This window comes from Puntigrus tetrazona, chromosome 25 (genome assembly GCF_018831695.1).
Source record: "Puntigrus tetrazona isolate hp1 chromosome 25, ASM1883169v1, whole genome shotgun sequence".
NCBI classification, from domain to species: Eukaryota; Metazoa; Chordata; class Actinopteri; order Cypriniformes; family Cyprinidae; genus Puntigrus; species Puntigrus tetrazona.
In genome coordinates, this window is record NC_056723.1 from 10,801,093 (window position 1) to 10,828,375 (window position 27,283).

The 27,283-nt window shown below is 36.9% G+C and overlaps 2 protein-coding genes across 2 annotated transcripts; one reads left to right on the forward strand and one right to left on the reverse strand.

Annotated features, from left to right (window-relative positions):
• Window positions 1–1,184: 1,184 nt before the first annotated feature.
• Window positions 1,185–4,751, forward strand: lmod2a (leiomodin 2 (cardiac) a). Its single transcript, XM_043227715.1, has 3 exons — window positions 1,185–1,439; window positions 2,334–3,530; window positions 4,117–4,751. The coding sequence occupies exons 1-3, from the start codon at window positions 1,194–1,196 to the stop codon at window positions 4,138–4,140; spliced, it is 1,467 nt and encodes a 488-aa protein (XP_043083650.1). The 5' UTR covers window positions 1,185–1,193; the 3' UTR covers window positions 4,141–4,751.
• Window positions 4,736–26,891, reverse strand: wasla (WASP like actin nucleation promoting factor a). Its single transcript, XM_043227716.1, is given in 14 exon segments — window positions 4,736–5,639; window positions 5,986–6,091; window positions 7,043–7,308; window positions 7,311–7,448; window positions 7,451–7,468; window positions 7,471–7,550; window positions 10,065–10,246; window positions 12,490–12,532; window positions 13,957–14,131; window positions 18,550–18,573; window positions 21,037–21,133; window positions 21,325–21,411; window positions 21,505–21,639; window positions 26,499–26,891. Coding segments are annotated over 14 exon segments (1,518 nt in total). The 5' UTR covers window positions 26,604–26,891; the 3' UTR covers window positions 4,736–5,577.
• Between the last annotated feature and the right edge of the window lie 392 nt (window positions 26,892–27,283).

Consider the following 27,283-nt stretch of genomic DNA (forward strand, 5'->3'; position numbering starts at 1 on the left):
ATAAAATAATGTTCTACCTGACAAAAACATGTTTTTATATAATACCAATAAAAGGGTTGATACCTGTTCTATGAAGTCAGGGTGCTTTCTGCTCATTGTTTTTATTTTACCTTTTAATACAGAAAAACACACAGAGAAGGGTTTTATTGGTGTCTATTATATTGAACATAAGATTGCAAGTCACACAGTGCTTCTAAACTGTGGTTGTAGAATGACCTGCATTGTCACAATTGAAGTAACTAAAGCAGGTCATATCTATTTATAGCTTTATGCTGTGTTAACATCAACAAGCATGTTCGGCAACCTGTCAAGCAGAAACCTTTGACTTATACATTATCAGAAACTCATCACCTAACCTTGTGATAAACTCTCAAAAACATTAGGGGCATTTATAGTTTACTGTATACTTATCTGTGCCTGTTCAAGTACATCTGATAATTTAGTTTAATAGAGATTGATAGCTTTTGAAACAAATGTGATTCAGTGCAATGTTTGAGTCCTGTTAGTTAGGTTATACACATATTCAGTTGGTTCATTGGTTTTGGAGGCGTTTAGCTTACATGGATCCTAATCAAAAAATCATAATACTGAATAATAACTTTAAAAAAAAAATCAGTGGATTTGAGAAGAATCTGGGGAAAATATTTACTGCACAAATATGTAATATAAATTCTAAAGCTCCAGAGACATCTGCACAACTGCTTTGGAGGACAGGCTGAGAATAAATGGTACCAGTATATAAATCCAGTCTATTTGGTCAGCAAACTTGTATGTGCTTATTAACTTCAAAACCATTGGCATTGATTGGAGCTAAACTGTGTTACATGAGAATCTTAATGCATCTTGAATCTTGTAACTTAATACAAATTAGATTCGTTTGAGTGGTATCCCTAAGGGGCAGTTTGTATGTCATTTTTGGCCATCAGTTGCTGACAGGTTTCACCGCTACAAAAAAAAAAGAAAAAAAGAACTCACATTCTTCTTGCAAGCTAATCTTGGCACCCCTGTAGAGAGACACCATCATATGCAGATACTCTGTCCTGCACCCTCCTCCACTTAAGTTCCTCCACCAGCTTCCTAGATTAGACTGACTGTATCGAACACATGCCCCGAAGCCTGCACTAATCCCACATTCAAGTGTCAAGGCAGCGTAAAAACTCATACTCACACGAAGGAGACCTAGTGTTACAAGTATGAGCAACTTTGGGTACCACAAACAGCTTGACAAGTATGAGGACATCGATGAAGATGAACTTTTGGCCTCCCTGACTAATGAAGAAATCCAGGAGCTGGAGAAGGTTATGGCTGAAATTGAACCTGACACAAACATACCCACTGGGCTAAGACAAGAGGACCAGACGGCCAAGCAGCCAACAGGCACTTTTAGCCGAGAGGCTCTGCTGAAGTACTGGGAGGATGAGACTCACAGATTGATAGAGGTAGGGTCTATATTGTACAGTTGCGTTTAATTGTTCCTTTAAAAGACAACCTTAATGATTAAGTACAAATGTATCCTTGCAGTGTACTGCCCAAGTGACATGGTATTGTACTCTTATAAGTACTGTTTAAAAGGTTAGTCCAAAATTAAAATTTTGTCATTAATCACTTGCCCCCATTGATCCAAACCTGTAAAATCTTTGTCAATTTAAGATATTTTGGATGACAACTGGGAGGCCTGTGACTGTCCCATTGACTGTCCACACGGCGATACGGTGATGCGACAGTGCCGAATCATTGAATAAAGCCATTATTTTTGTTTTCTTTCCATACAAAAAGGATTATCGAAGCTTCATGTTACAGTTGAAACACTGATGGCAGATGGAGCATTGAGTTGAATTTAGCCTTAACCTGCTCCAACGCCAACTGCTTAAACTGTTGTAATTCCTCAGAGGTTCTGAGTCAGAACTCTGACTTAGGAGGGTGTTCCAGTTAAAAAAAAAATTCCTACTGGGAAATCATAATTTCCAACCTCCGAGTACAAATGGAATGCAGAATGGATGTACTTGAATTAAAAGTGCAATTAAAGGAGGTATGTCAAACACAGCTCCTGGAAGGCCACTGTCTTGAGTTATGGATAGCTTTGGTTAGCTTAGATTTGAAACATTGAAAGTCAAAGAGAAGTTTTTAATTTTATATAAAATAAAACTATATCAAATAATAACTCGATTTCTTCAAAGAGAGTTCCGAAGACTGGAACATTGTTTACACAGAACATAGTTATTGCTCAGCTGGTGTCTCAGTTGTCTCAGCTGCTGATATCTTTCTTAATTAAGCATCATTGCTTGAGGTATGCCAGAGCTCAACCTTGTTTTCCTTTCTATGGTGACACACAGGACAGCATGGATGAGTGCCAGACAGATAAGAAAGAAGAGGAATGTGGCAGTGAAGAGCCTGAGGATAATGAAGAGGAGGGAGAACTCTGGGGGCTGGGAACAGGGGGTGATGGCGAGAAAGAAGCTAGGTCGAGCAATTGGAATTTTGCGGACTTGTCCCGATTAGATTGCAAGAGTATTGGCAACAGCAGTCAAAAACCTAAAGGCATCCCAAAAGGTGCTCATCATCACCATCACGCTACACCAGAGAGGCCAAGTGGTAACCCAACTGATATCGTTAAGACATTGGAAAACATCTTGAGTAACGACACCGCCTTGAGTGAAGTCAACCTAAACAACATTGAGAACATATCCCAAGAGGTTTTGGTGAGCTTTGCTGATGCCTTAACTGCCAACACTCACGTTGAAGCTTTCAGCCTTGCCAACACCCATGCGGATGATCAAGTAGCTTTTGCCTTGGCCAAAATGCTGAAGAAGAACTGCAGCATCACCAACCTTAACGTTGAATCTAACTTCATTTCAGGCAAAGGTATTCTGGCTTTGATTGGTTCACTTCAGTACAATACAACACTAGTGGAGCTCAGATTCCAAAACCAGCGGCACATCTGTGGAGGGCAAGTGGAGATGGAAATGGTGAAATTGCTAAGAGACAACACCACCCTGTTGAAACTGGGATATCACTTTGACTTACCTGGTCCAAGGATGAACGCAACAGGTATTTTAACCCGCAACCAGGACCGCCAGAGGCAAATGCGGCTCCAACAAAGGAGGGAAGAAAACAACCTAGAAAAAAGTGAGGAGGAATCAAAGACATGGGACAAAGTGAACAATACACAATCCCTTCAGTTTCAGAATTCAAGAGATGAAGATGCTATACAAGCGAAGCAGCCCTTGGTCTCTTCTAATACACCAAAACAACCTCACAGTCAACCAAACATTGTGAACTATGTTCCAACCAGAAAAATTGCTGAAATGGTCAAGCAGCAAGAAGAAACAGCAATAGAAAGTTTTGAGACTAATGCAAATAAAAACGACAAACTCACAAGGGACAAAGACATCAAGAACATTTTTCAAAATGAAAAACCAGTACCTTTGAGAAGAGAAGATGAAAGGAGGAGTCTGGGAGGCCCCCAGGGGTCAACACGTGATGATCTACTGGCAGCTATTCGTAGAAGCAGCATTGGTACACTACGAAGGGTAAGACATTTACAATTTCTCCAAGACAAGGTAGGTAAGCCTAAAGAACATAGTGCCCAAATTTGTAACTCACTCAAACAGTATTACTGGACAGGATAGGAAGTTCTGATTTGGTAAACACTCCTGGGAATCGATTATAAGACTTTAAGCAATAATTATCTTTTTATACCAAGAACTGAATCATTCATTCAGTGGATGTTTTGATTGAGATCATTTAAGTTACCATGAATTCATTACCCAGTGGAAAACGCATAAATTCTAGTTCAAATTTAATAGATGGAAAGTTGACTAAATGATCTAGCCAAGTTGTACTTGCCAATAAAAGTAAACACATGCTCTTATTTGAGGGCTTCAAAAGCCTTCTCAATTTCAAGTTCTCAGTAAAAGTAAATTACATTTTTAAAGGGATAGATAAAATTTGCTCACGCTCCTGCAGTTTCATACCTGACATGCATGCATATACAGTATAGGGGTGACATGCAGAGTATCCTTTGTAGCTTTTACTTAACGCTTCTGACATGTATACTACATACAATACTGGTGTAGTTTTAACACTACATTTACTAGCGTATTCTTTTTCTTGCAGGTCAGCAATAATCATCACTCCTGATGTATAAAATGGCTCATTTATACTGAAACTGCAATTACAAAACGAAAACGTTTGTTTCTATATCTGGCATCGAACCTGAATGACTTTACGCAGTTTTGTATACCTCTTCCCACCAACAAAACAGTTTGCTCAATGAGTAGTTTCAACAACTGCCATATTTCAGATTCCATAGTATCTTTCATGCAACCTGTTGAAGATGATCCCGTTTGATCCAGAAATTTTAGCCATCAGACGTACAGGTATGCAAGCAGTATTTACACAAGTCGGAAAAATAAAATATACATGCATCGCAAAAACATAGGTTACAAAAAAAGAAAAGCACCATATCTCAGGTTTGTAAATATTACCATTTATTTAAGTATAGAATTTAGTGTTTTCATTCCACATTCCAACCCTCTTGTAAGATTTGATGTCAATTATACAATTTTTTTCAGCACTATCCTTACATGACAAGGACAGCAAATTCAGTTCAGACAGACAATACTGTTAAACCAGCATTAATTGTACACAAAGGTTTGTTGTTGTTGTTTTTTTTCCATTACCTTAAATGTAGTTGTCAGTCAAGCATTGACCTGTAAAAGCGTCTAACAAATGGAAGTTAATTTTTTTTTTTTTGTGAAGTGCTTTCTTTCTGTTTTTCCTTGATATGACTGAAACTCTACATTTGTGAATTGATGGTTTTTTTCACATTCAGGAGCAAGCTGTACTCACGACTTTGCAGGTTTGAATCTACCGTATATTATTTTCTTGTTAATAAAGTGAAATCAAAAACTCAGAACTGCCTATTCTGTGACGTGCAATGTAGTGTGACGCTGATCGTGATTACCACAGAAATCATATTTAACGTGTTCAGCCAATGTGTTCTCATCCTGTAGTGAACTTCTTGTTGTTATTCGTGCAAAAATATATATAGCCTCAATATATCAGCCTGGTGTACATTTACAAGGGGAAACAATACAGGGGACATACATATTCCGATAGGAGAACCTCTTACCAAATCTAAGAATGCTAAACTAGGATTTGAATAAGAAAATCGAAGGTACAGAAAAGTAGGGTATGAAAATAGTGTTATCTAAATCATTAATCAACAATTAATAAGGACATCGAGCGTCCCGTCCATCTCCCTTTCCCCACTCGCAGGGGAAACAAAAACATTCAGGTCAACAAATTATGAATCCTGGCATAAAACTTCACATGGTTATTCCAGGAGATTATTTTACAGAGGATAAATGACAATACTTTACAGATTACATGAGGTATTGCACAGATTATTAAAAAAAAAAAAAAAAAAAAAAAAAAAAAAAAAAAAAAGGCAACAAAAATATACAGCGATTTGAAAAAACAAAAACAAAAAACAAAACACAGAATGAGCGTAAAATTTGGGGAAGTGAGAATTTAGTATCATTTACTCTATTGGGTGGGGTTAGTGTTGCGGGATTAATCATCCCATTCGTCATCATCCTCAAAGTCTTCATCATCATCGTCATCCTCATCTTCATCTGAGTAACAAAAAAACGCATAACCTCCGTTATATCTCATTGTTTATTCCCAATGCCATTAACGTGCAAACTCAAATGAACCAAAGGATATTAAAGCACGTAAAATGCCCCCAACACAGAAAATCCATTGATTTCAAAGGGGATGTTGAGACTTAAGAATGAAGAGGGAAAGTCATAATCTGTCATGTCGCAAAGATAATCTTTTAAGTTGGGCTTGACATGTTATGTCATCTTAAAAATGTAACAGTATTTTTATAGTATGACAACTCGATTTAACCGGATCAATTTGCAGTCGTTGAGAGGCCTGTTTTGAACAAACAGTTGAGAGACTGAAACAAGCTCTTACCTGAGGAGTGGATGGCTTTGCTCCTCTTTTGCATCACCTCCATCAGAGCTCCAACAATGCCTGCTGACTGAGCAGGGGTGGGTGGTCCTGAGTCATTATCTGATACCTGAACAAACCAAAATAATGCTTTAATGTTATGCAAGTATTTGGGGACTCTCAGGTCAAGGTTGTTTTAATCATTTAATTCAGCAATGATGCATTAAATTCATCAAAAGGAAAAAGTATTTTACATAAAGATTTATATCATAACAAATCCTGTTAATAAATGCTGTTCTCTTGGACTTTCTATTAAGCAAAGAATTTTTTTAAAATGCATTACTGTTTTTTTGCTAAACTAAGCAGTACAACTATTTTTGACACTGCTAAAGGCACGAAACGTTTTGTGTGACAGCTGCTAAAAGTTTAGTTTTCCATCACAGAAATAAATCACATCTTCAAATAGAAAGCAGTTTAAGCTGTAATAATATTTTTCAGTATTACTGTTTTTTTTTACTGTATTTTTGATCAAATAAATCCATCCTTGGTGAGCATAAGGTGTCCCCCATGATATATATATAGACCGTGGACCACAAAAGCAGTCATTGCAAAACATTTGTAAGATATTAATCTTTCGTAAAGATGTTTTGTAAATTTCCTACTATAAAAATATCAAAACTAAATTTTTTTAACAAGTAATATGCATCACACAGAACTTAATTTAGAGAACTGTAAAGGCAAATTTTGGATTTACTCTGGATTTTCCGCACCCTCAGCTTCCAGATTTTCAAGTAAATGCATGTCAGCCAAATGTTGTCCAATTAAATCAATAGAAAACTTAATTATTCAGCTTCACTTATTTATACAGCAGCACCGTTTCACACACACACATCTACCTTTATATATACAAAATTAAATTAGAAACCTAAAAATAAACCTGTGCAGAAAATGTACAGAAAAACCAGTTTGCACATGTAACTTTAAACTCGTATTTTTAAACGCGGTAGATTGACAGGTGAGCAGGCAGCCATCCATCTTTCTCTGGGACACATCAGGACGTGTCAGTGTTGACAGTCCTTACCGTTTTGAGCTGGATGCCCTGTCGGATCTGGTCGAGTAGTGCGTCACGTCCTGTGGACGACACTGGCCTGTTGTTTTGCTCCACTTTCTTTAACTGAGTGCCCTCCCTGATTTGCTCCAGCAGAGCCGACTTCCCGCCCATGGGCGAGGGCGTTGATTCACCAGGGCCTCCATCCATCTCAGGGGGTGGAGGTGGTCCGGGAGGAGGCGGCGGAGGAGGAGGTGGAGGCGGGGCGGCTCCTCCGGACGGAGGTGGTGGTGGAGGGGAGGGGGCATGGAGGCAGGGGCAGGCGGAGGAGAGGAGGGATGCCCTCTGCTGGGAGGTGGTGGAGGAGGCGCTCCCATGCTGGGCCGGGATGGAGGCGGCGGAGGGGGAGCGCTCGTGGGGGCCCTTGAAGGTGGAGGGGCGGTGGAGCTCCTCGTCCCGCACTGGGGGTGGTGGAGGTGGGGGTCCAGAAGTGTGTGGAGGGGTGGGGTGGTGGGCCGCCCGGGAGGGTGGAGGCGGGGTGCTGCAAGAGGACAAACGGATCTGTTAGTGTTCAAATAAAAATGTTTATGGGGAGTTCAAGTCATCATATTGAGGAGTTAAATGCATACGAATGCCATCACAAAGCCATAAATATGAGGGAAATCTTTAAACTTAAATCTCTAAACTCTCAGTGCCCAAGTTTTATTAAAATATGCCTACATAATGATAGTGTTGTCAAAGACCAGTACTTTGGTATCAAGTTGATACTAAAAAACTGTAACACCGGCACCTAAAAAATTCTGGTACAGAGTAAATAACAGATCAGTTAAGATATTTTGAACGAAATATATTATTATTTAGAATAACGTATGTGATAGGCTACTACTAGCACTATTAAAAAATAAAAATGTAATAATTATTGTTAAAGAAATAAATCACACTTTATTTAGCAAAAGACTAATTAAATTTGGGTCAAACCGTTTTTCATACTTTTACTTGTGGAAAAAGTTGAAACAATTTTAAATAAGTAAAAAAAGGCATTCATTCTTGTACATTTGAGGGTTTTTTTCTTATTAATTTAGTATAAACTTTCCGGGAGGACTCGATCACTAGTATAATTTAAACTAGTATAAGACTCCATGAAATCGTAGTTTTAAATTCACTTCAATTAGCTGTATGTTAGTGTGATTGCAATTATTGAGAAAAATTACTTCCATAAACCAAAATAACAATAATACGAAAGCAAATTATAAGATTCAAGTACAATAGACTACTGAAATAATATATAATTATAACAACAGCATTGTATTATTTATATTGTTTACAATTAAAATATCAACTCAGATCCCGTTTAAAACCTAAAGGAGCAGTCACATTAGCTAAATTTTGTTAAATTTGTTCACTCTCAAAAATTCGAGCTGTAAATGTGACTGTTAAATACACTGGAGATGCAATTAAGAATATATATTCATTTACTTTTCACTACATACTCAAGTATTATAAACTGCAGCTAAGCAGTGATTGTTCAGTAGTAGACGGTTACAGCTGCGAATCACTGCTAGAATACAGTCGCTGTCACATTCATTAAATGTAAAATAAAGTTACAACCACTTCAATATCGCCCTGTCTATCTCCGAGTGTCATCTAAAACATCAATAACGAGAACATTTTGTCAATTTTTATTTCACAGCGTCTTTAAAACTAGAGTAAGACCTGAAGTCTAGAGAAAAAAAAAAACCCACAAAATTTTGCAGCACACCTATTAGCGACCGCTTAATGGTGTGTGATATATATCGTAATAATTGTGTTAACAATGTGCTATTTGACTGGGTTAGGGTTAGGACGAGCTCAAGTCTAGTGCATGTAGGCATTTAGTGGTATTTAAAACAACTGCCTTTAAACTGATCACAAATTATGACACGGGGGCAGAAAATTTATATTTGTATATAACTTAATATAGCCTACCTAATCAATTTCACAAAGAATGACCACAATTACAAATAGGATATTGATCTTTTAAAACTGTTCCATAAACCAAAAGTTCATTTTGGTTTATATTCGGAGACTTCATATTTTTGCACTATTTTGACAACAAGAAATAATACCAAACACAAGCACAGCGTTATTTTGCATCTCCGAGCAACACGTCGTGTTTCGTTCCTGAATGAATCAGAATAAATCATCCGTTTAAATGATTCGGTTCAATCGTGATGACTCATTTATTTACACTGACTTGCTGGTGGATTAATCGCACATTCAAAGTACGTTTTTATTATTTAAATAACTTCAAGTATCAGTGACAAACACAAAACACGACTTTATAAAAATGTAAAATGCCCATAAAATGTATAACTTAGTTAAAACTTATTGGAAATAACCTCCACACGGAATATGAAGAATATCAAAAACGGTCTTTAAAAAGGTACCAGCATAATAACACACTAACAAAATATCATCTAATTATTGTTTTCAGTAAAATCCCAGAAAATATCCAGATATTATTTTTTTGTCAATATCGCACACCCCTAGCAACAGCATTTTCTCAAGTCATATGTTTTAAGAGATCGAACATGTTTTCCACAGGGTCGACATAAGCAAGCAAATGCCTCATGAAGAGTCGAGGAAAATATCCACATGTGCACAAACGCTGTTCTACGAAATGATCACGCACCTAAAACATGTCATCCAAGTATAAGAAAAGAGTTAATACTTCAAAGCAACTCATGCCAACCTGCAAAGAATCAGTCCTCTAACACATGCAAAACTAAGCACTCAGAAACACACACACACACACACACACACACACCACCTACCGCACCACCTGGGAGGACCTGAAGGAAAACCACATATATTGATCAAATATAAAATGCTAATATATGCATCCAACTTCTGTATAAAGCCCTCTAAGGAATGCATTAAAGTCACATTATTTTAATGTCACGAAAGTATATACTGGCTTCTCTGCTTCATGCATCACTTTGTTTTCACTGAGGACAAAAAAATAACTATTAAGGGGAAGTTCTGAGCCATTCGAGGCCTGACTTAGCGGACAGACGAGTGAATACGACGGCGATCAGTCTCACCTTGTCTCCTCAGCTCATTCTTCACAGCCTCTACGCCGCCCTTCTTCTCAATGAAGTCGTAGATGACCTTCGACGTCTCCTTGTCTTTGAGCTGGGCCTCGGAGATGCCACACATGTCAAACAGGTTCTTCAGCTCAGGGTCTAAATTATTCAACTGCAAGATAAAAAGCTGAAGTCACGAGCACTGCTTATTTACTAGAACGCTCAAATGAAATATGTGTGCTTGCAAGGCAGCGAAAGAAGAGCGATAAAGTTAAGCACAACTTCATTTTCGCCTGTGTCACATAATCGGAAGTATCATTCATTCCCGTAGCAAAGACGTGCAGAAACGTTGCCCAAATGTTTTATTTAGGATTAGGGGTTTGTTCAAATCACCAACCTTAAGTATGAGCAATAGTAATAGTGATGCTTGCCTTAGTAAGCACAACTAAATATAGATAGGAGAAGAAAGAGAGAGATTAAATATAAATTAATGAGTCAAAATGATGAGTAAATGGATGCAAACTCAAAAGGCCCAATGACATTCCAGTATGCAAACAGATGTAGGATCTCAGTATGCAAATATCATTATCACTGCTGATTAGATTTTGATGCAGTTAAAGGGACGGTTCACCCAAGACAAATATAGTGAATAATGTTGACTGTAGCCATTGACTTCCATGGGATTTTTAATTGATTTATTTTTCATGGAAGTCAATGGCTAGCGTCAACCGTCAGGTTACCGGCATTCTTCAAAATATCTTTTTTTTATGCTCAAAAGGAGGGATAAACTCGTAGAGGTTAGAAAAGATGCGTGACAATCAGTAAATAATGACAGTTTTCATTTTTGGGTGAACTCTCTCTTTAACGGTTTTCAAACTTCAATCTTATTTTTAAAGGTTAATGAATAGAAAGACTAAAATCAGAAGATTAAGGCTGGAATAAAATAAATAAATAAATAATAAACATATATTTTCTAAAGATTACCAAGTTAAGAGATTTTTAAAATTAAAATCATGAAAACAATGCTTAAAAAAGGCAAAAATAAAGCAATTCACTGTTTAAAAATTCATAATTTTAAGTTGATAAAACTAGTGCTGTCAAACGATTAATCACGAATAAACAGTTTACATAATATATGTGCATGTACTGCAGTGGTTCCCAACCAGTGTGCCGCGGCACTAAGGGGTGCCGTGAGATCTTTTGAGGGTGCCGCCAAAATTTCGGGGAAAAAATTCCAAGGGTGCCTCAAACAAGAAAAAGTTGGGAACCACTGGTGTAAACAGTATTCTCATATCATCTAGGACTAGGTATAAGGTGTTGTTGCATGCAAACTCTCGAAATGAAACAAATAAATAAATAATAAAAAAGCTACGGAGATTTTAAATATCTATTTCCTTATAAGGGTGCCGGGGACTTTTGAAAGGCTTTCCAAGGGTGCCTCAAACAAGAAAAGGTTGGGAACCACTGATGTACTGTGTATATCTATTAAATACACACAAAGGTTTTTTAAACATGGGAAATATTTTTTAAATATTTACTGTTATATATTTACTGTCATATACAGATAGATAGAGATTCAGTAATTATTTAAAAATATTTAAAAACACTGTATGTGTGTGTGTAAATATATATATATATATATATATATATATATATATATATATATATATATATATATATATATATATATATATGGATGCTATTCATTCCACTGAATCATTTGACAGCACTACTAAAAACGTATCTAAAATTTAAATAAAATGAAATTTTAAAAATAGATTTTTTTAATTCTAAAATTTACATGATTAAACGTAAATTAGATGTTTAAAAAACAAAACAAAAAAAATCAGTAACAATTTCAAGTGCAAGGTAACAGGGATTTTTCTTTTAAGATAAGATCATGATTAAAATCTTAAATTTCAGTGCAATTCTGCCTTGCAAGCACTACACCCGATTTCCCAGCGTTCATGCTGTTCTCAAATATAGCGCAATCCTGCCGCCTTGTGGACAAACCACCTCGGCTAAAACCATCCATTATGTCATGCTCAACATTCCTGCTACATGCATAATGCAAACCTTCTTCAGAGCATCTGCACATTTTTCCAGTTAGTTTAAAGCAATTCCATTGCACCGGCAGCCTGAATTTCTGATTGCAGCGGTTTGCAATATCTCCGGTATTTCCATAACAAACCCATTTTAAAACACACACACAGTGCAAGCGCACAGACAGCTCACTGCTGTGTACAAATGCAGTCTGGGTAGTGTCGTGGGCGTCAGATGCTTCAGCCTGCATGAACACAAGGCTATTGAGGCATTTCATCATGCCATTACTACACAGGTCAGCATTGTTTTCCTATGAGAGATTCTTCAATATGTATGTGAGTGTGACAGAGCAAGTCATTGTTGTGTACTTACATCGAAGCCTGTGTTTGGATCCCATCCTACATGACCAATGTGCCTGGAAAATATTGCGTGAAGCACAGTCAGACTGGCATAAACAACAACAAACACGACGGGGAAAAAAAACCCTCAACTGTTGTGCTTTGAAGATCCTTCCCCAATTTGTATTATGTACAATCTTGCAATTTTGTTAACTAGTTTTCTTTCAATGAGCACAGTATTATTTTTATTTCTAGTAACTGATCTTATTTCTCTAGGAAGTTTGGCTGCAAGTCACGCTGTTCTGTGCTTATGCACTATGAAAAATATCATATTTAGGGGTAATTTTGGCAATGCTCACTTAAAAACTAAAATGCATAAGTCAAGGATAAATTTGTTAGTAATAAAAATTAAATCTATATAAATCTATATGACATAAAAAGCCAAGGTTACAATTAATAGTAATTGAAAATTAAAGCTCTACTGAAATCACAAATAAATACATAAAATGTGAAAAACTTCATTAATAAAAAGTATACAAGCATCTCAATAATACTAAAGCAACAATCAATTCATTAATAAAGTTGACAGAAAAATCTAAATTCAATATTTATTATGAATACTGCAAAATGAATAAATAATAATAATGCAAAAACTTTAATAAATACATAAATATCTTAAACAATTAGGTAAATATTTAACATTTATATTTATACCATTTTAATATTAAACATTTAAAAACATTTTCAAGTTCGAGGTAAAGTGGATTTATAAACTTTCTAATTTTTAAAAGCAGAACATCTGCAATAAAAAAAACCCAAAAATGATAATTTATATATAAACGTTATAATATCTTTAAACAACAACAATTTTCAAGTGTAATTTAATATACATTTAATATACATCATTTAAACTTTAATCTTACATCTTAAACTTAAATTGTGCACCATAAAAACTGATTTAACCCATTTAACGAATAAGTATTTAAAATATTTTGTAATAATTTCAGTTAATTTAATTGAAGATAAGTTCATTAGGATTTTCACATTAAGGCTTACATTTCTTTGATGAAACTACTTCTGATGAAACTAAAAATAGAATCAAGGCTATAGAAAACAGCTAATTTCTTTTCAGATAAGTTAGACCTAAAACATTTTTTTTTAAAAAGTTGATTTAAAAAAATAAAAAAATTAAATTTATATTTGCTAACAAAATTGTTTATGTAATTTATAAGCAATTGTATGCCAGTGATGTTTGACTGGGGACGTCACAATTGCAACAAGGTTGGGAAAAAATCTTTAGTGTGCTATAAAGTGTGAGCAAATTTATTAAACGTTTGTCCAATTTTTCGTTTTTGTGTGAAAAAAGGGCTAAAAGCATAATTGAAATTTTTAAGTTATAACTGAAAAACTAAAGCAGCATGACAGCATTTTAATATGCATTACCGATGTCACTTCCTGCCAACACAGGAAGCAGTGAATCTGCTATACTTAAAAGACTCACTGGAAGTTGCTCGGTGTCCCAATGTCAGCTTTTGTCAGCTTCTTCCTCTTGCCCTTGACCTTCTTCTCCTTCTTGTTAAGGCCACTGTGCACCATGTTATTCATGTGGGACACGTTAAGCTTGTTGTTTATCTCGGGGTTCTTGATGTCCACCGTCGCCATCGGGAGAGTGGGTCCTGGGCACATGACAAAACTGATTAGCTGCTGCCTGACGATCTCCAACCTGTTGCACACATTTCCCAGCGAGAGTGACGGCAGTGGTCTCCGGCCGAGCTCGAGGAGTGTGCGCTGCCAACAACAGCTGACTGTCCAGCGTACGCGAAGAGGGGGGCGGCACGCTGAATCAATCACACACATTCCTGACGGTTCACGTAGTCAAGAACCACAAACAGTAAAAGTTACAATAATGGTCATATCGTGACAAAAAACAAGATTTAAAAGTCCAGTATCAGGAGTGAAACGACAACAACAACAAAAAAAAGAACGAAATGCAAAAAACGTATTCGTAAAAACCTGAACGCGACCGCGTTGCGCACATGTAGCATTGAGCGACGCCGAATCGTGACGTATGCCGTGTCATAATGATTCTCGTCACAGCAAAACAAGGCTTTCACAGAAAGGAACGCCGCTGAACAACGGGCTTTGTGTCAAACTTTCCCCAAAACCACCAGCATTAGCATTAGCCAGAGTTCAGTATGAAAACGGAGAGGCTCAAAAATCATCACTTAATCATTACAACAAATTAATCGTCAGAACGCCTTTTAATCACGGTAGTTCAAAAGGAAAAGCAACAGTGAATTCCTTAGATTATTTACTTTTTTACTTAGCCTTTGTAAGCAATATTAGTAATGATAATACATATTTAACAAACACAAAACATAAATATAATAACAACTGTACATGTAAAAATGTACAAATAAGACACGTGCTTAAGCAACTTTACTACTAATACAAATATTATTGCTGTTATCAAAATAATGCCATACATTTGTTATTGTTATTATAATTTGTTATTACGCTATTTTTACAATAGCATTAATAATAGCTACGTTATTATTATTATTATTATTATGTTGGTGTATTAAATGTGTTGGTAACACTTAAGGTTCATTAGTTAACATGAACTAAGAACGAACAATACTTTTACAGCAATTATTAATCGAATTAGAAAATTCAGAAATTTGAATTGCTATATAAAACTCAAGTTGTGTTTAACATGAGTTAATGCCCTGAACTAACACGAGCTAACAATGAACGATTGACGTTTAATGAACTTACGTTAACAAAGATGAATACTAGAATAAATGTGTTCATTGTTAGTTAGTTAATACATTAACTCATGTTACTAAATGACTATTGTAATGTGTTACCAATGTATCAAAACAATTATTATATATTAAATATTAATAAATATTATGATGTTGATTACTAGGTTTTCTTATAGTTTATAAAATGTATAATTTCCTTATTAAATAATAATTTTCATATACACCATATATATATATATATATATATATATATATATATATATATATATATATATATATATATATATATATATATATATATATATATATATATATACACAATATATATATATATATATATATACACAATATATATATATATATATATATATATTCATTTTGTTAATTTATCACATTAATGTAAAAAGTTAAATACATGAATATTATTATTATTGTGTTTGTCATTATATTTAATTTTTTCTTAATCCAACTGCATTTTAAAAGCTATATACCACAGCATTAATACGATAATGATAATAATAATAATAATAATAATAATAATAATAATAATAATAATAATAATAATAATAATTACGGCTTGTGTCTCATAACAATTATATGTACCAAAAGTACAAATAAAACGACATGAAATAACTGTCAAATAACGAAGACCCCTGAACCGGAAGCGAAAATAAATAAGACCTTCACACTTTAAACTCCTTAAAAAGTTACAAGAAACTTCTCCGACATCAGTTTTCCAAAAATCCCCAAGAGATGCTTCGCTCACATCCACGTCCCAGTTTTGGAGCACAAGCTCACTTCACTGTAACCGTGAGGAGTCACAGCAGAGGTGCTAAGCCCTACCTTGGGTGATAGCCACGAGCTTCCTGTGACCTCCACCGTGACCCCGAGCGCCCCCCGAGAGGACGTCCTCTGTAGACACCTCCAGCAGCTGACGTTCACCCCCCGACAACACCAAGCATCGCAGGGGCGCCAATCTACCATCTGGCCTGGAAACGCTCTCTAAAAACTCCTCGGACGGGGCGGACAGGAAGGTGGTGCAGAACATCATCTCATCTGTGGTCCAGCATTGAGGCGTCAAGCTAAGGTAGCTGGCTAATTTTTGCGTAGCGAGACGCTAGCAAGCCAAGCAACCTCCGGGGACGCTCTCTAAACCAATTGTGAGAGTTGTGTTATCTGGCCGTCCACCAAACCAATCCCGCTCACTCTAGTCAAATCCTGAAAAATTACGAATGCGGAATATTACGTAAGGAACCGCTAATCCCGTTTAATCTCTGAAATTTGCTGTAAGCATTACAAGCCTTCGGCTGCAGGCAAAGCCACGCTTTTTATAACACCAGCGTGTTCTTGGCTTCGTTTGACAGCAAATAAGTGATTAGCTTCTCTGCTCATCTACACCAAACTTTATACCATAAAGCAGCCATACTGAGCATGCTCAGATATCAACCACCAATCTAGTTACGCAATGAGGAAGCGGAGGGGAAGGAAACGTGATGGAGAAAGATTACATTGCTTTTTCTTTTTTGGACACCTTATACAACACAAATACGGAGATCTGATTCGAGCGGCTTCATTCTTCATAGCGTTGTCAAGCAGAGGTGCAATATGCTTGGAACAACAGCTATAAATTATGAATGTGTATTGAAAATGTGAACAGATTGGAGAGAAGGGAAAAAAAGAAAAAAATGGAACTGGCCTCCAGAGCTGCCGTAACAAATCTAGGACAAATATGTTGACATAACGTCATAGATAATAACATTTCAGACTGGAAATGAATCTGACTGCCTGGTAATGCTACAAAATAATAGGCTGAATCTCTTGGAAAGTAAATGTAAATAGTGGGGTGCTGTCAAAAGCACAGGCTGAACCAACGGCGTGAGTTTGGGGGCGGGACTATCCGTTTAGTCAACCAATGAGAGTGTTCAGGATGATTTTTGCACTTTTACATTTTTGATTTGGTTACATATATGGTGCACGAATTAAATGCAATTTTTTAAATGACAAAAAAAATATATATACAATTAGATATTTACAATTATTATTTAAATAAAAATCAACATAAAAAACTACACGTATATACATAAATGTATACACAAATCGAATATTCATAAATTAATTATATAATTAATAAAAATTATTACAAAATAAACAATAAAACAACACTTAAGACTAACAATAGCAAGTCTATGATTAATCGCAAATTTAAAATACTTAAGCATGACTGTTCAAACTCGATCCTGGAGGACTGGTGTCCGGCAAAGTTTAGCTCCAACTTGCCCCATGGAGGTTTCTAGTCTGCCTTGTAAAAGCTTGATTAGCTGCTTCGGGTGTTTAATTAGGGTTGGAGATAAACTCCACAGGACACAGGCCCTCCAAGACAGAGTTTGAACAACCCTGTACAAGGGTTTACCTTTAAATGTGCTGAAATAAAAAAATAAAAAGTGTAAAACCTTGACCATAGCAACACCATGGTTCTGTGCTACAATGATGGCAAGAAGGTGGGGTAAAACCATCTATAATATTTACATTTTTTATTAATTGCAGCCCTAACATATACATATATAAAAATTGTATGTGTATGTGTTTTTTATATATTTATAAAAAAGATTTATCGCATCCAATATAAAAAAATTATTATTATTTTTTTGGACAATTAATTGTTTTAAAGCACTAATATATGTATATTTATATAACATAACTATGCTTTAATAAGAAACCATTTGGAAATAAATTAAAACATACGTAAAGAAACAAATACTTAAATTTTGCTTGTTATTTCCTATAGCATTCTTAAAAAAACCCAACTAAATTTAAGGCATGAAAGCAGCATCACAGATACGCTGCTGCAGGCTTCTGACGTGAAGCAAACAAGATATTTTAAAGACTTTCAACTACAGCTTCTAAAAGGATGTCAAAGCAGCGGCGTAACCCTGATAAACGTCCATGAGAAAAGCTTTAAACTACGCAAGGAAACGTGGTCTCTTTGATGTAATTGAATGGGAGCGAGTCACAGCAGCGCAGTGGCATGGAATGATCCATGTGGCATACATATGGCTCCCAGCGCACAGATTGACCTCAGGCTTCCAGTCAGGGGGTGAACGCTACTCTCATCTAGGTCATGTACAATACCAATGAGTGTTTGTGTGAATCACGCTCATGCCTGACGACACACAAATGTGTTCTGATTTCTGTGCATGTGTGCATTTCAGCATAATTCTGTCAAAGTGAATAAAAAAAATAAAATAAAACAACAGCATACACAAACTGATTGGATCTGATAACATTAGGAGTAACTCATAAGTGAATGTAAGTACCAGGACACATACCATTTGGTGGGTCACGCCTTTTCTCTGCAAAAACAAAATTAACATTGTTAAAATATGGAGGCCGAATTAAAAGACTAGTGAGGTCAGTAACAGAGAAGGAAAGAGCCGGCAGGTCACCCAGAGGAGAAGGGAATGGTTAAATTACGTTAGTTTTGGAAAGGTTAGGGAAGAAGATGGTGCCCTGAGCTCTGAGCCCTTTCTCAAGACAAACATTCATAAATTAATGCTTTTATTTAGGGTTTGCTATCACTTTGCAGTCCTAGGTTTATCGCCACATTTTTAGCACCAGCGTTTGTGGTTTGTTCATATGCAAAATGATCATATTCTAATAACCTTGCTCTTAAAAGGTGAAGTGTTTTTCTATTCTGATTCTGTGAAAATGTTAAAATACTATTTCACTTGAAGCTGCTCAGCAATTTCACGTTTATATATATATATATATATATATATATATAATTTTTATTAAATTAAATATTGTGATCCACATGATCATTTTAATATAATGCTGCTCTAGAAATTTCTCACCTATTGTGGAAACTGTGTTTTATTTTTTTTCCGGATTCTTTGATGAACGGGAAATTCACAACAGCGGCATTCATTTGATTTTTCCAGTAACATTATTAATGTTTTACTGTACTTTTGATTAATTGAATGCATCCTTTATTTCTTAAAAAACACTTAAAAAAAAAAAAGTGTGTGTGCGCGCGAATAAACTACTCAGTGGCAGAAGTATTTACTATAATAATGAAATATTCAACATATTTAAAATAAATAAATAAAATGTAAATATTTCAAATTTTATTTAATAGCAACAAGTTCCACACTTCACCTTTAACAACAAGAAGTTAACCGAATAATTCACTGTATGTAAATGTAATCAAACTGAAAGCGATTAAACATTGGTTGTTGGGAATTCGACCACATTAAAAGGTAAAGAGAGGGCAGGCAAGGCAGACAAAGGAGGCGTATAAGGCACCGAGGCCTCTTTAAAAATCAGTTAGTGCAGAGAGAAGCCCAAACTTCAAAGCCCAGCATGCAAAACAGAGCAGGAAGTACTGGAGCCCAGCCAGGAAGTGAGGAGAGAGACTGCTGCGTTTACAAGAGGGACATGAGGAGAAAAGGCCCACTGTGAAGGTTTTACGACACATCCTACGGAGAGAAAACCAGCAGACTAGCTACGCTACGACAGATTACAGCTACAGACCGAGAGGAACAGGAGGAAAGATGGAGAGAGATAAACACAACTGCAAATGAGCTGCCGGCAACAGGAAATTACAGGTTAACAAGACAATGTGAGCACGTTGAAGGAAAAGTTCACCCAAACATGACAAACTCATCCGCATGTCATTACAAACTCATATGACTTGCCTTGAGATATTCTGAACAATGTGCTGGGCTTTTTCTATGAAATTAAAAAACGATTGATGACTGGAGCTTTTAAAAGTAATAAGATGTTTATGTTTGTTTGTACCAGTGATCAACCGATTGCTTGGACCAATTGGGAAAAAACTAAACAGTACTGAAGAAGGCATTTAAATTTGAATAGTTAAATATATGAAAGTATAATTGATACTGATAACCGATAACATGACGATGGAAAATAATGCTTATGTACGAAACAAACAATGCAACTTCTGAAAAACTATCAGTTAGATGTGGGCTATATTCTGGTAGACACATTTAACCAGCAGAAACTTTTAGACCAATCATCTCTATAGGGGATACACGTTCTCGTCTACGGGGGAACTTATCGTCTGCATACTGAACATAATATACTGGATCCGGGCAGCTCTTAAAGTGACAGCAGTCTAATATTCCTGCAGTCTGCTATTCGTACTAATCAAACGACAAAAGAGAAAATTCACAAACTCAACTTGACTAAAACAAATATATATTTAATTTACACATATGTATGTAGTATCTAATATTTATTTGTTCTGCTGTAGCTTTTTGTCGTTTGTAATTCGTTCCTTAATTAAATTGCTGGCTTTTTATGAGGCTATTATGGATGGATGGATTCTTGCCGATAACTTGCCGATCAGCTATCAGTGACGATTAAATCAAATGCTTTGACCTCTAGTTTATACTCATATTACAGTAATATCAAAATGAAAGGCTATGTGTATGCACTATTTCTGTATTTATAGCTATATCAGAACCAAAACCAGAATCAATTCAATTAAACAGCATATTAGCACGAGTCAAATATTTTAATACTTATTTTTGGCTGAACTATTACGAAAAACACAGATTTGGGAGAATGTGTTTTAGACATATTTTTTTGATCACTACTGAATGTAAAGCATATTAGTTGATCGCGAGTTCACCCAAAAATAAAACCGAATAGAGACCCAAAAAAAAGGAAGTCATATGGATTGGATTTGGAACAACATATGGGCGGGTAAATGAATAATGCCATGATTTTCATTTTTGGTGAACTATCATCCCTTCAAACGGAAGGAAAGAAACTAAAACCAGCACATTTACCAGTTTTCCTCTGTCGTCTGTTGAGCAGTTCGTTGAGTGCGCTCCGAAATCGTTTGGCTTCCTCTTCACTGGCAAAGTTGAGGCCCATCTGACAAGACTAAAGAGCGAAACGCACCATATGACCAAAAAAGCCAGATCACATCCTCACTAATGCTAAAAGCAGTTTTACAAGAAAAACTTTTCCACAGAACATCTCTGGCTAGCTCTCTCTTGTTTGCTTTCTATCTACTAGTCAACAACGTGAAATATTAAGAAAAAAAACAAAAAAAACAAAAAGCGACAACTCACATCTCCGGAGAAAGTAACGAAGTAGGCTCTCGAACTACTGATGGCGAAATTATTATAAAGCTCCTGCTCAAATCTTGTTTTTCCGTCCTACAAAAATGAGAAACGAGATATTTGATTATTTGAACATTTAGGTGTCGCATCTCACATCTTTGCTGTTTATTTGATGTCGGGGGGGCTCACCTTGATATCGAAGACACGGATAAAATAAGACCTCTGAGGGTTGTCTTTCACCAAACAGGCCACACCACAGCACCTCTTGATCCAGGACGAGCCCCTGTCCGCTCCGTACACCTGGACCACCGCTGAGCACAATGTCTGCAATAAGGAAAACAATCACGGACTCCATCAAACAATTACTGATCAAGAGCAAACATTTTTTAAGGGAATGGTTCTAATAATATGTACACTAACTATATACACAAAAACCGCTTGACTGTCATCAGCTTTAGTGGCGCTAAGGGCAAAACATGCGTCGTCCTCATTTTGTCAGATTTGAATGCTTCTGGCGAACTTTTATTGTCCTTTTCAAATTACAAATCGCACCAGAAAAGCATTTATTTTCACTTAAAATGAAGTAGGAAGTAGGGTTAGGGTAGATGCAGAGAGGACGTTATTGTGCCAATACGATGGCATCCATTTAAAGATTTGGATTCAAATTTACACTTGAAGTTAATATTGCATACCGTTTTATAATGTACTACAAAACTGAGGTGCAGATAATACGACATAAAAAGTATAAACGGCAGAAAGTCAGCCATTTTAACATGTAAATAGAATTTATAGCTATTTGCTCTTGGTGTAAATAGCATATAATTGTTATTTACCCTTAATAGTATATATTGCTATTTGCACAGCGTAAATAGCTTCTATCACCGTCTACACTTAAAACAGCTGCCAAATGAAAAATTTGTTGAAAACAGCCCATGCAAGATGAAGATGAGGTTGGTTCTTTTTATTTTGAATCAATTATTCCTTTGATTGATCTGATCTATCAAAGCATTCGAACAGAAGTGAAAGTACAACACAAACACACGCTTAAAATGAAGAAACACTATTAAAAATTTGTGAAATATGATGGTAAAACGCAACCAAAACCACATTTTTCCAATCCTAAAAGTTTAATGAATGCATAAATATAAAACAACTTTTTTAAAGTCCAAAATGCAATTATTCTCAACACCTGCTGCTTTTTAGATAGAAATGCATATTTAAAAAAATCATACAGACACCGTAACCTTCCGAGAAACGCAGAGAAATCAGTGTATGAATACTGCATAATGTTGTTTGCTGCACACAGCGGCCACTGCAGATATCAAATACTGCTGTAATTTAAACTGCAGCCAAGTTGGAGACACACTTGATGGGGCATTTTATTCTCTCTCCATAGGGACTCTTACTCGAAGAGTGTCTGCGTTCCATGCACATGACCGAAAGCAGCATTTCGAACACTTTTCAGGACACGGGTTACCGAAAAGGAAAAATAGGCCAATGTCTTGGCAATACTGTCATAGGGAGGACAGCCAAGATCTCACAGAAGATGAAATATTTTCCATGGACAAGTAACACACACATTCACACACACACAGGGTAATGCTGAGCAATTAAAGGAGACCAAAGAAACCCTGTCCTGTGGTTTTACACACACTTTAGACAGGAACTACCGCAAGCCATTGAATAGACAAGATTTTAATGAAGTCTCGGATCAATACAGACCTATAGCTTTTTCATTAGGCAATAACTTAAGGAGCCATTTGTCGGCAAGACTGCATAATTAATTAAATACACATATCAGAATCCGATCAGAATCTCTAATCGTATGATTAGCAAAAAAAAAAAAGAAAAGAAAAAAAGATTAACCAGTGATCCACCGAAACGAGCAAATTATTTATTAAAATAATTAACAGTGTGGATGTAAGAAAAATTAATAAATTTACGCATCTCTGATTCTGGTTCAAAAACTTACTTGACAAAAATCATTTAATAATCATTAATAATTAAATAACTTATTAAAAAATGAAATGACTTTTTCAGTAATATCATATTTAATCATAAATATTAATAATAAATAATTTAGTAATTTATTTGGATTAATACATTTAAAACTTATTCAGATTAAAAGAAATACTTCACAGGTTAAAAGTCTATAAAGTCAAGCTTTGAATTGACTTAAAATTTATTCAAATATTGAATGTATTGTGAATTTTCGAAGACTGCTAATAAATCAATCATTTATTCTATAACTGTATCAATCTGAGAAATCTATAATCTGAAATATCTGAGAAAGTCTATATCCAACAACAGCATGTGCAAATATTCAACAACAACAAAAAATTTTTTATGAAGAAATATAAATGTCCAATAACTTTAATTCAGAGCCGGGGCAGAAAAAGTGAATTCCAGTTAACTACTCCCCTCGCTGGGGTCCTGCCACATCAGTAACAGCAGCATCAATGAAACAAGACTTCCCTTCATTTCTTCTGATGAAGAACTGCTTCCTCACCCTCCAGACTGCGCATTCAGCATTTAAATACGAGCGTTCGTTCAGCTTGTACGAGCTGAGCGATTCAAGGACATTGCCAAACCTTTATCTACAGAGTTCAGCAAGTTCGTGTTTCTGCGTGATCCAAACAATAAAACGCACACACGGCATTCAAAGCGGACGCTGATATGTAAACCTATACGTCTGATCGATCTGCTGAGGTCAATCGCGCTCAACAAACGGCGAAAGCGACATCCAAAAGAGGCTACTGATGGACGTTGGCCAGGTTTTCCCGAGTTAACTGCATCCGTACGGCTTTCCCGCCTTCGCCTAGAACGCAAACGCGCATTAAACATGTACATTTCACAGAGATCACCACTTCGCTTGGGTTTGCTTGGAAACCCGATTCTGGATCAGCACTGGCTCAGCAGCTCTATTCATTAAAGCTCAAATCTCCATGGAAAGGAGGCAGATCAGTTCACTTCCTGTCCTCAAAGACTGCTGATCACGCACAACCCACCCCCAACCCCTATCTTTTCCCTTCTCTCCATCTCTCTCGCTATTGTGCGATTTGGACACCGTCCACCCTCTGCCCTCGGTTTTTTCGGTGCCGGTTCGGGACACAGTGATGAATGAACTCATGACTGCTGGATCTTGGCCCCAAACGACGTGTCTCATATTTAGTCATTCCCCGTGAAAGCCCACTTTATGGCCGGGCTCTTGGCTGCCGTTCCTGGACCGACACCGCTTGCGTTCATGTCGCTTCCACCTAGACATGGACGAGCAGCTTAAGTAGGTCTGATGGGAAAGAACGGCATATTTGTGAATCGGATTTCGTGCAAAACGCACTTTTGACGAAGTCCATTACAGTCAAAAATCTCTGAAGCGAGCTCAACTTCAAATCAGACTTTTTCTTCTGAAAAGTGCTTTCTTTTGAACAAGATTAAAAAAAAAAAAAATAGATGCACATGAATCAAAAATGTACTAAAGATCCAAGTGCATGACATGCTTAAAATGTGACTTGTGGAAAAATAAGGACATTTTTCGAACAAATGTAGGGCAAGGGAACGGAAATTTCTACCAATAACAAACAGCGTACGTCTCTTCCACTCGAAACATACAGCGGCCCGAAAAGGCATTAACTATTTGGAAATCAGCTTTGAAACTCGAAAGCCTTCGCCAATTTATTTTAAACTGGCGTTAAGGTAATTTTTTTTTATAAAGAGGAGACCTAGCAGCGGTGTAGTTCATCACATTAACTTTAAACATGTTCCAATAACATTTAATAACCAGAGCGTTCCAGCGTGACCTAGTCGAATTTGGTGATGAACAGAGGAGAGAGCGAAACAAAACAATGGTTACGAAATGCAAACACGAGCATGACGGAGGATTTCAATACAAGCCGAGAGCAGACCGGCTTTCCTTTGCTGTAAACAAAACGTGGTTCTCGTGAGACTGGCATATTCTCGCCGGAGCTCACTCTCTCGTGAACCCGTGTATGAAGACGGTGGAAGCCGATTACGGTTTATAAAGTTTTAATAGGATCGTTTTCTCACGAAAACTCATCAATCGCCTCAGAAGGCCTTTATTAACGATGGACGCGTGCACTTTTTTGGCCTTCGAAATCTCAATAACCATTCACTGCCATTATAAAGCCGGGAAAAGCCAAGATCTTTTTTAATACAGCTAACTCTGTAAGTACTCACCTGAAAGAATAAAGGCATACACACATCGGATGAGCAAATAATGAGGTCATTTTCGTCTTTCGAGTAAACTATCCTTCATGTACACGGTTTATCAATCTTGAATCTTCTCTCAGTAGTATGCCCTGACCCAGTGGTGTATTAGACCATACGTTTTATACTTAGTTAAATAATGCAATACAATAAAGCTTCCAAATACTCTAACTATGGCTCCTCGAGTAGCACAGCAGACCTAACTAGCGTAAAAGGCTTATGACAATATAGCTTTAATAATCAGGGCCGGAACGCTTTTAGCAGGGACAACTAAACGAAGGTTTCCTTTTAATGCATATTTGACGCTTTCCATCAATCGTTGCTGGTTATCAAATATTATAATTAAACTTAGCTTATTTACCAACTTAATCCAGTTGCAGACACATAACAGAAGGCAGAAATGCATATAGATAGGACAGATTGAGTTAGATTGATAGACATATATAGAGAGAGAGAGAGGTTTACAGACAGAACAACAGAGATATCTTCAGATATAGATGATGGCTGTTACTGACACATTCGGTGGAGTTTTGAGGGCCATCTGAGACAGTAGCTAGTGAGCTGCCTACATAGAGCATCATCGGCACGTGCGTGGTTCAGCTGACTCAGAATGCACTTATGATGCTGTCTTCGTAGGTTGCTCACTAGGTTTTGTCGACCCCAGCCTTCACTGAAGCAGAAGGCCTGTTCGCACTGAAGTACGATTCCCAACTCACAATCACACCAACAGCTCACACCACAACATCTCATTTTCAATCACAGGAGCCTCATCCCCTTGACAGTGAGGAGGATGAGGATGATGATGATGATGATGCACACCACAAACGCGTTAAAACACAGCAGTCCTCGCCAGGAGTTCGTTTGCATCACATCCCCGGACATTTGAAAAGCAATACGGTCTGCGTTTGAACTTGCGGTTAAAGGACCACGGATCGGCCGCGAGAGTAAACACAACTTACGATGCATTTCCTGCCCAGGTAGTTGAACAGACACTCGTTCTCCTGCGGGGTCAGAAGCATAGAGCCCACGTTTGCCACCCTCCTCTGGGGCGGGTGGCCGCTCATGTCGACGGATGAGGCGGATGAACTTGAGCGTTTGTCTCGTATTAGATTATTTCATGTGCAATCACAGATCAACATGGCCTGCGCTCCGTTCATCCCGTAAGGAATTCCGCACGCAAGCAGAGCCGACGCAGTGTGGTCCTCAATGCGCTGGGGGTGCGGACGCGACTCGCGTACTCCTGTGGGTTATTTATTCTTTAATTCGCTCACTTTTGACAGACTGCATAATATAAACTTTCATTCCGAACTCCTAAAGCAATAACGATCCTTCAATCCAACATGGCAGCAGGACGGTAGAGTTCAAGGCGCAGTTTGGGAAAGGGGGGAATGCAATTTGGTCGGGGCCAGGTGTTAGTTTTTTAGTACATACCTGCTCTTTAGTTGTTATTTGATTATACAAAAATCTATTTAGAATGAACATAAAGTCAGTTTTAATATCTAAACGCGAGTGAATATGAATTATAACAGTGGTACGTAATAGCTAACTCCCCCCCTAGTTTCTCGGGATGGTCTGCCCCTGTTTTCCCGTGCCTCTTGCAGAATGCGGACGGGATGCGCACGGGATGGGCGGGGCCTCTGAAGCAGGGGGTGGAGCACAGCGCCGTCATTGATAGAAGGAGATTACAGTGTTTGACGGATATAATGCTCTGTTTTAAGGAAAGCATAACTATGCTGCCGTTTTA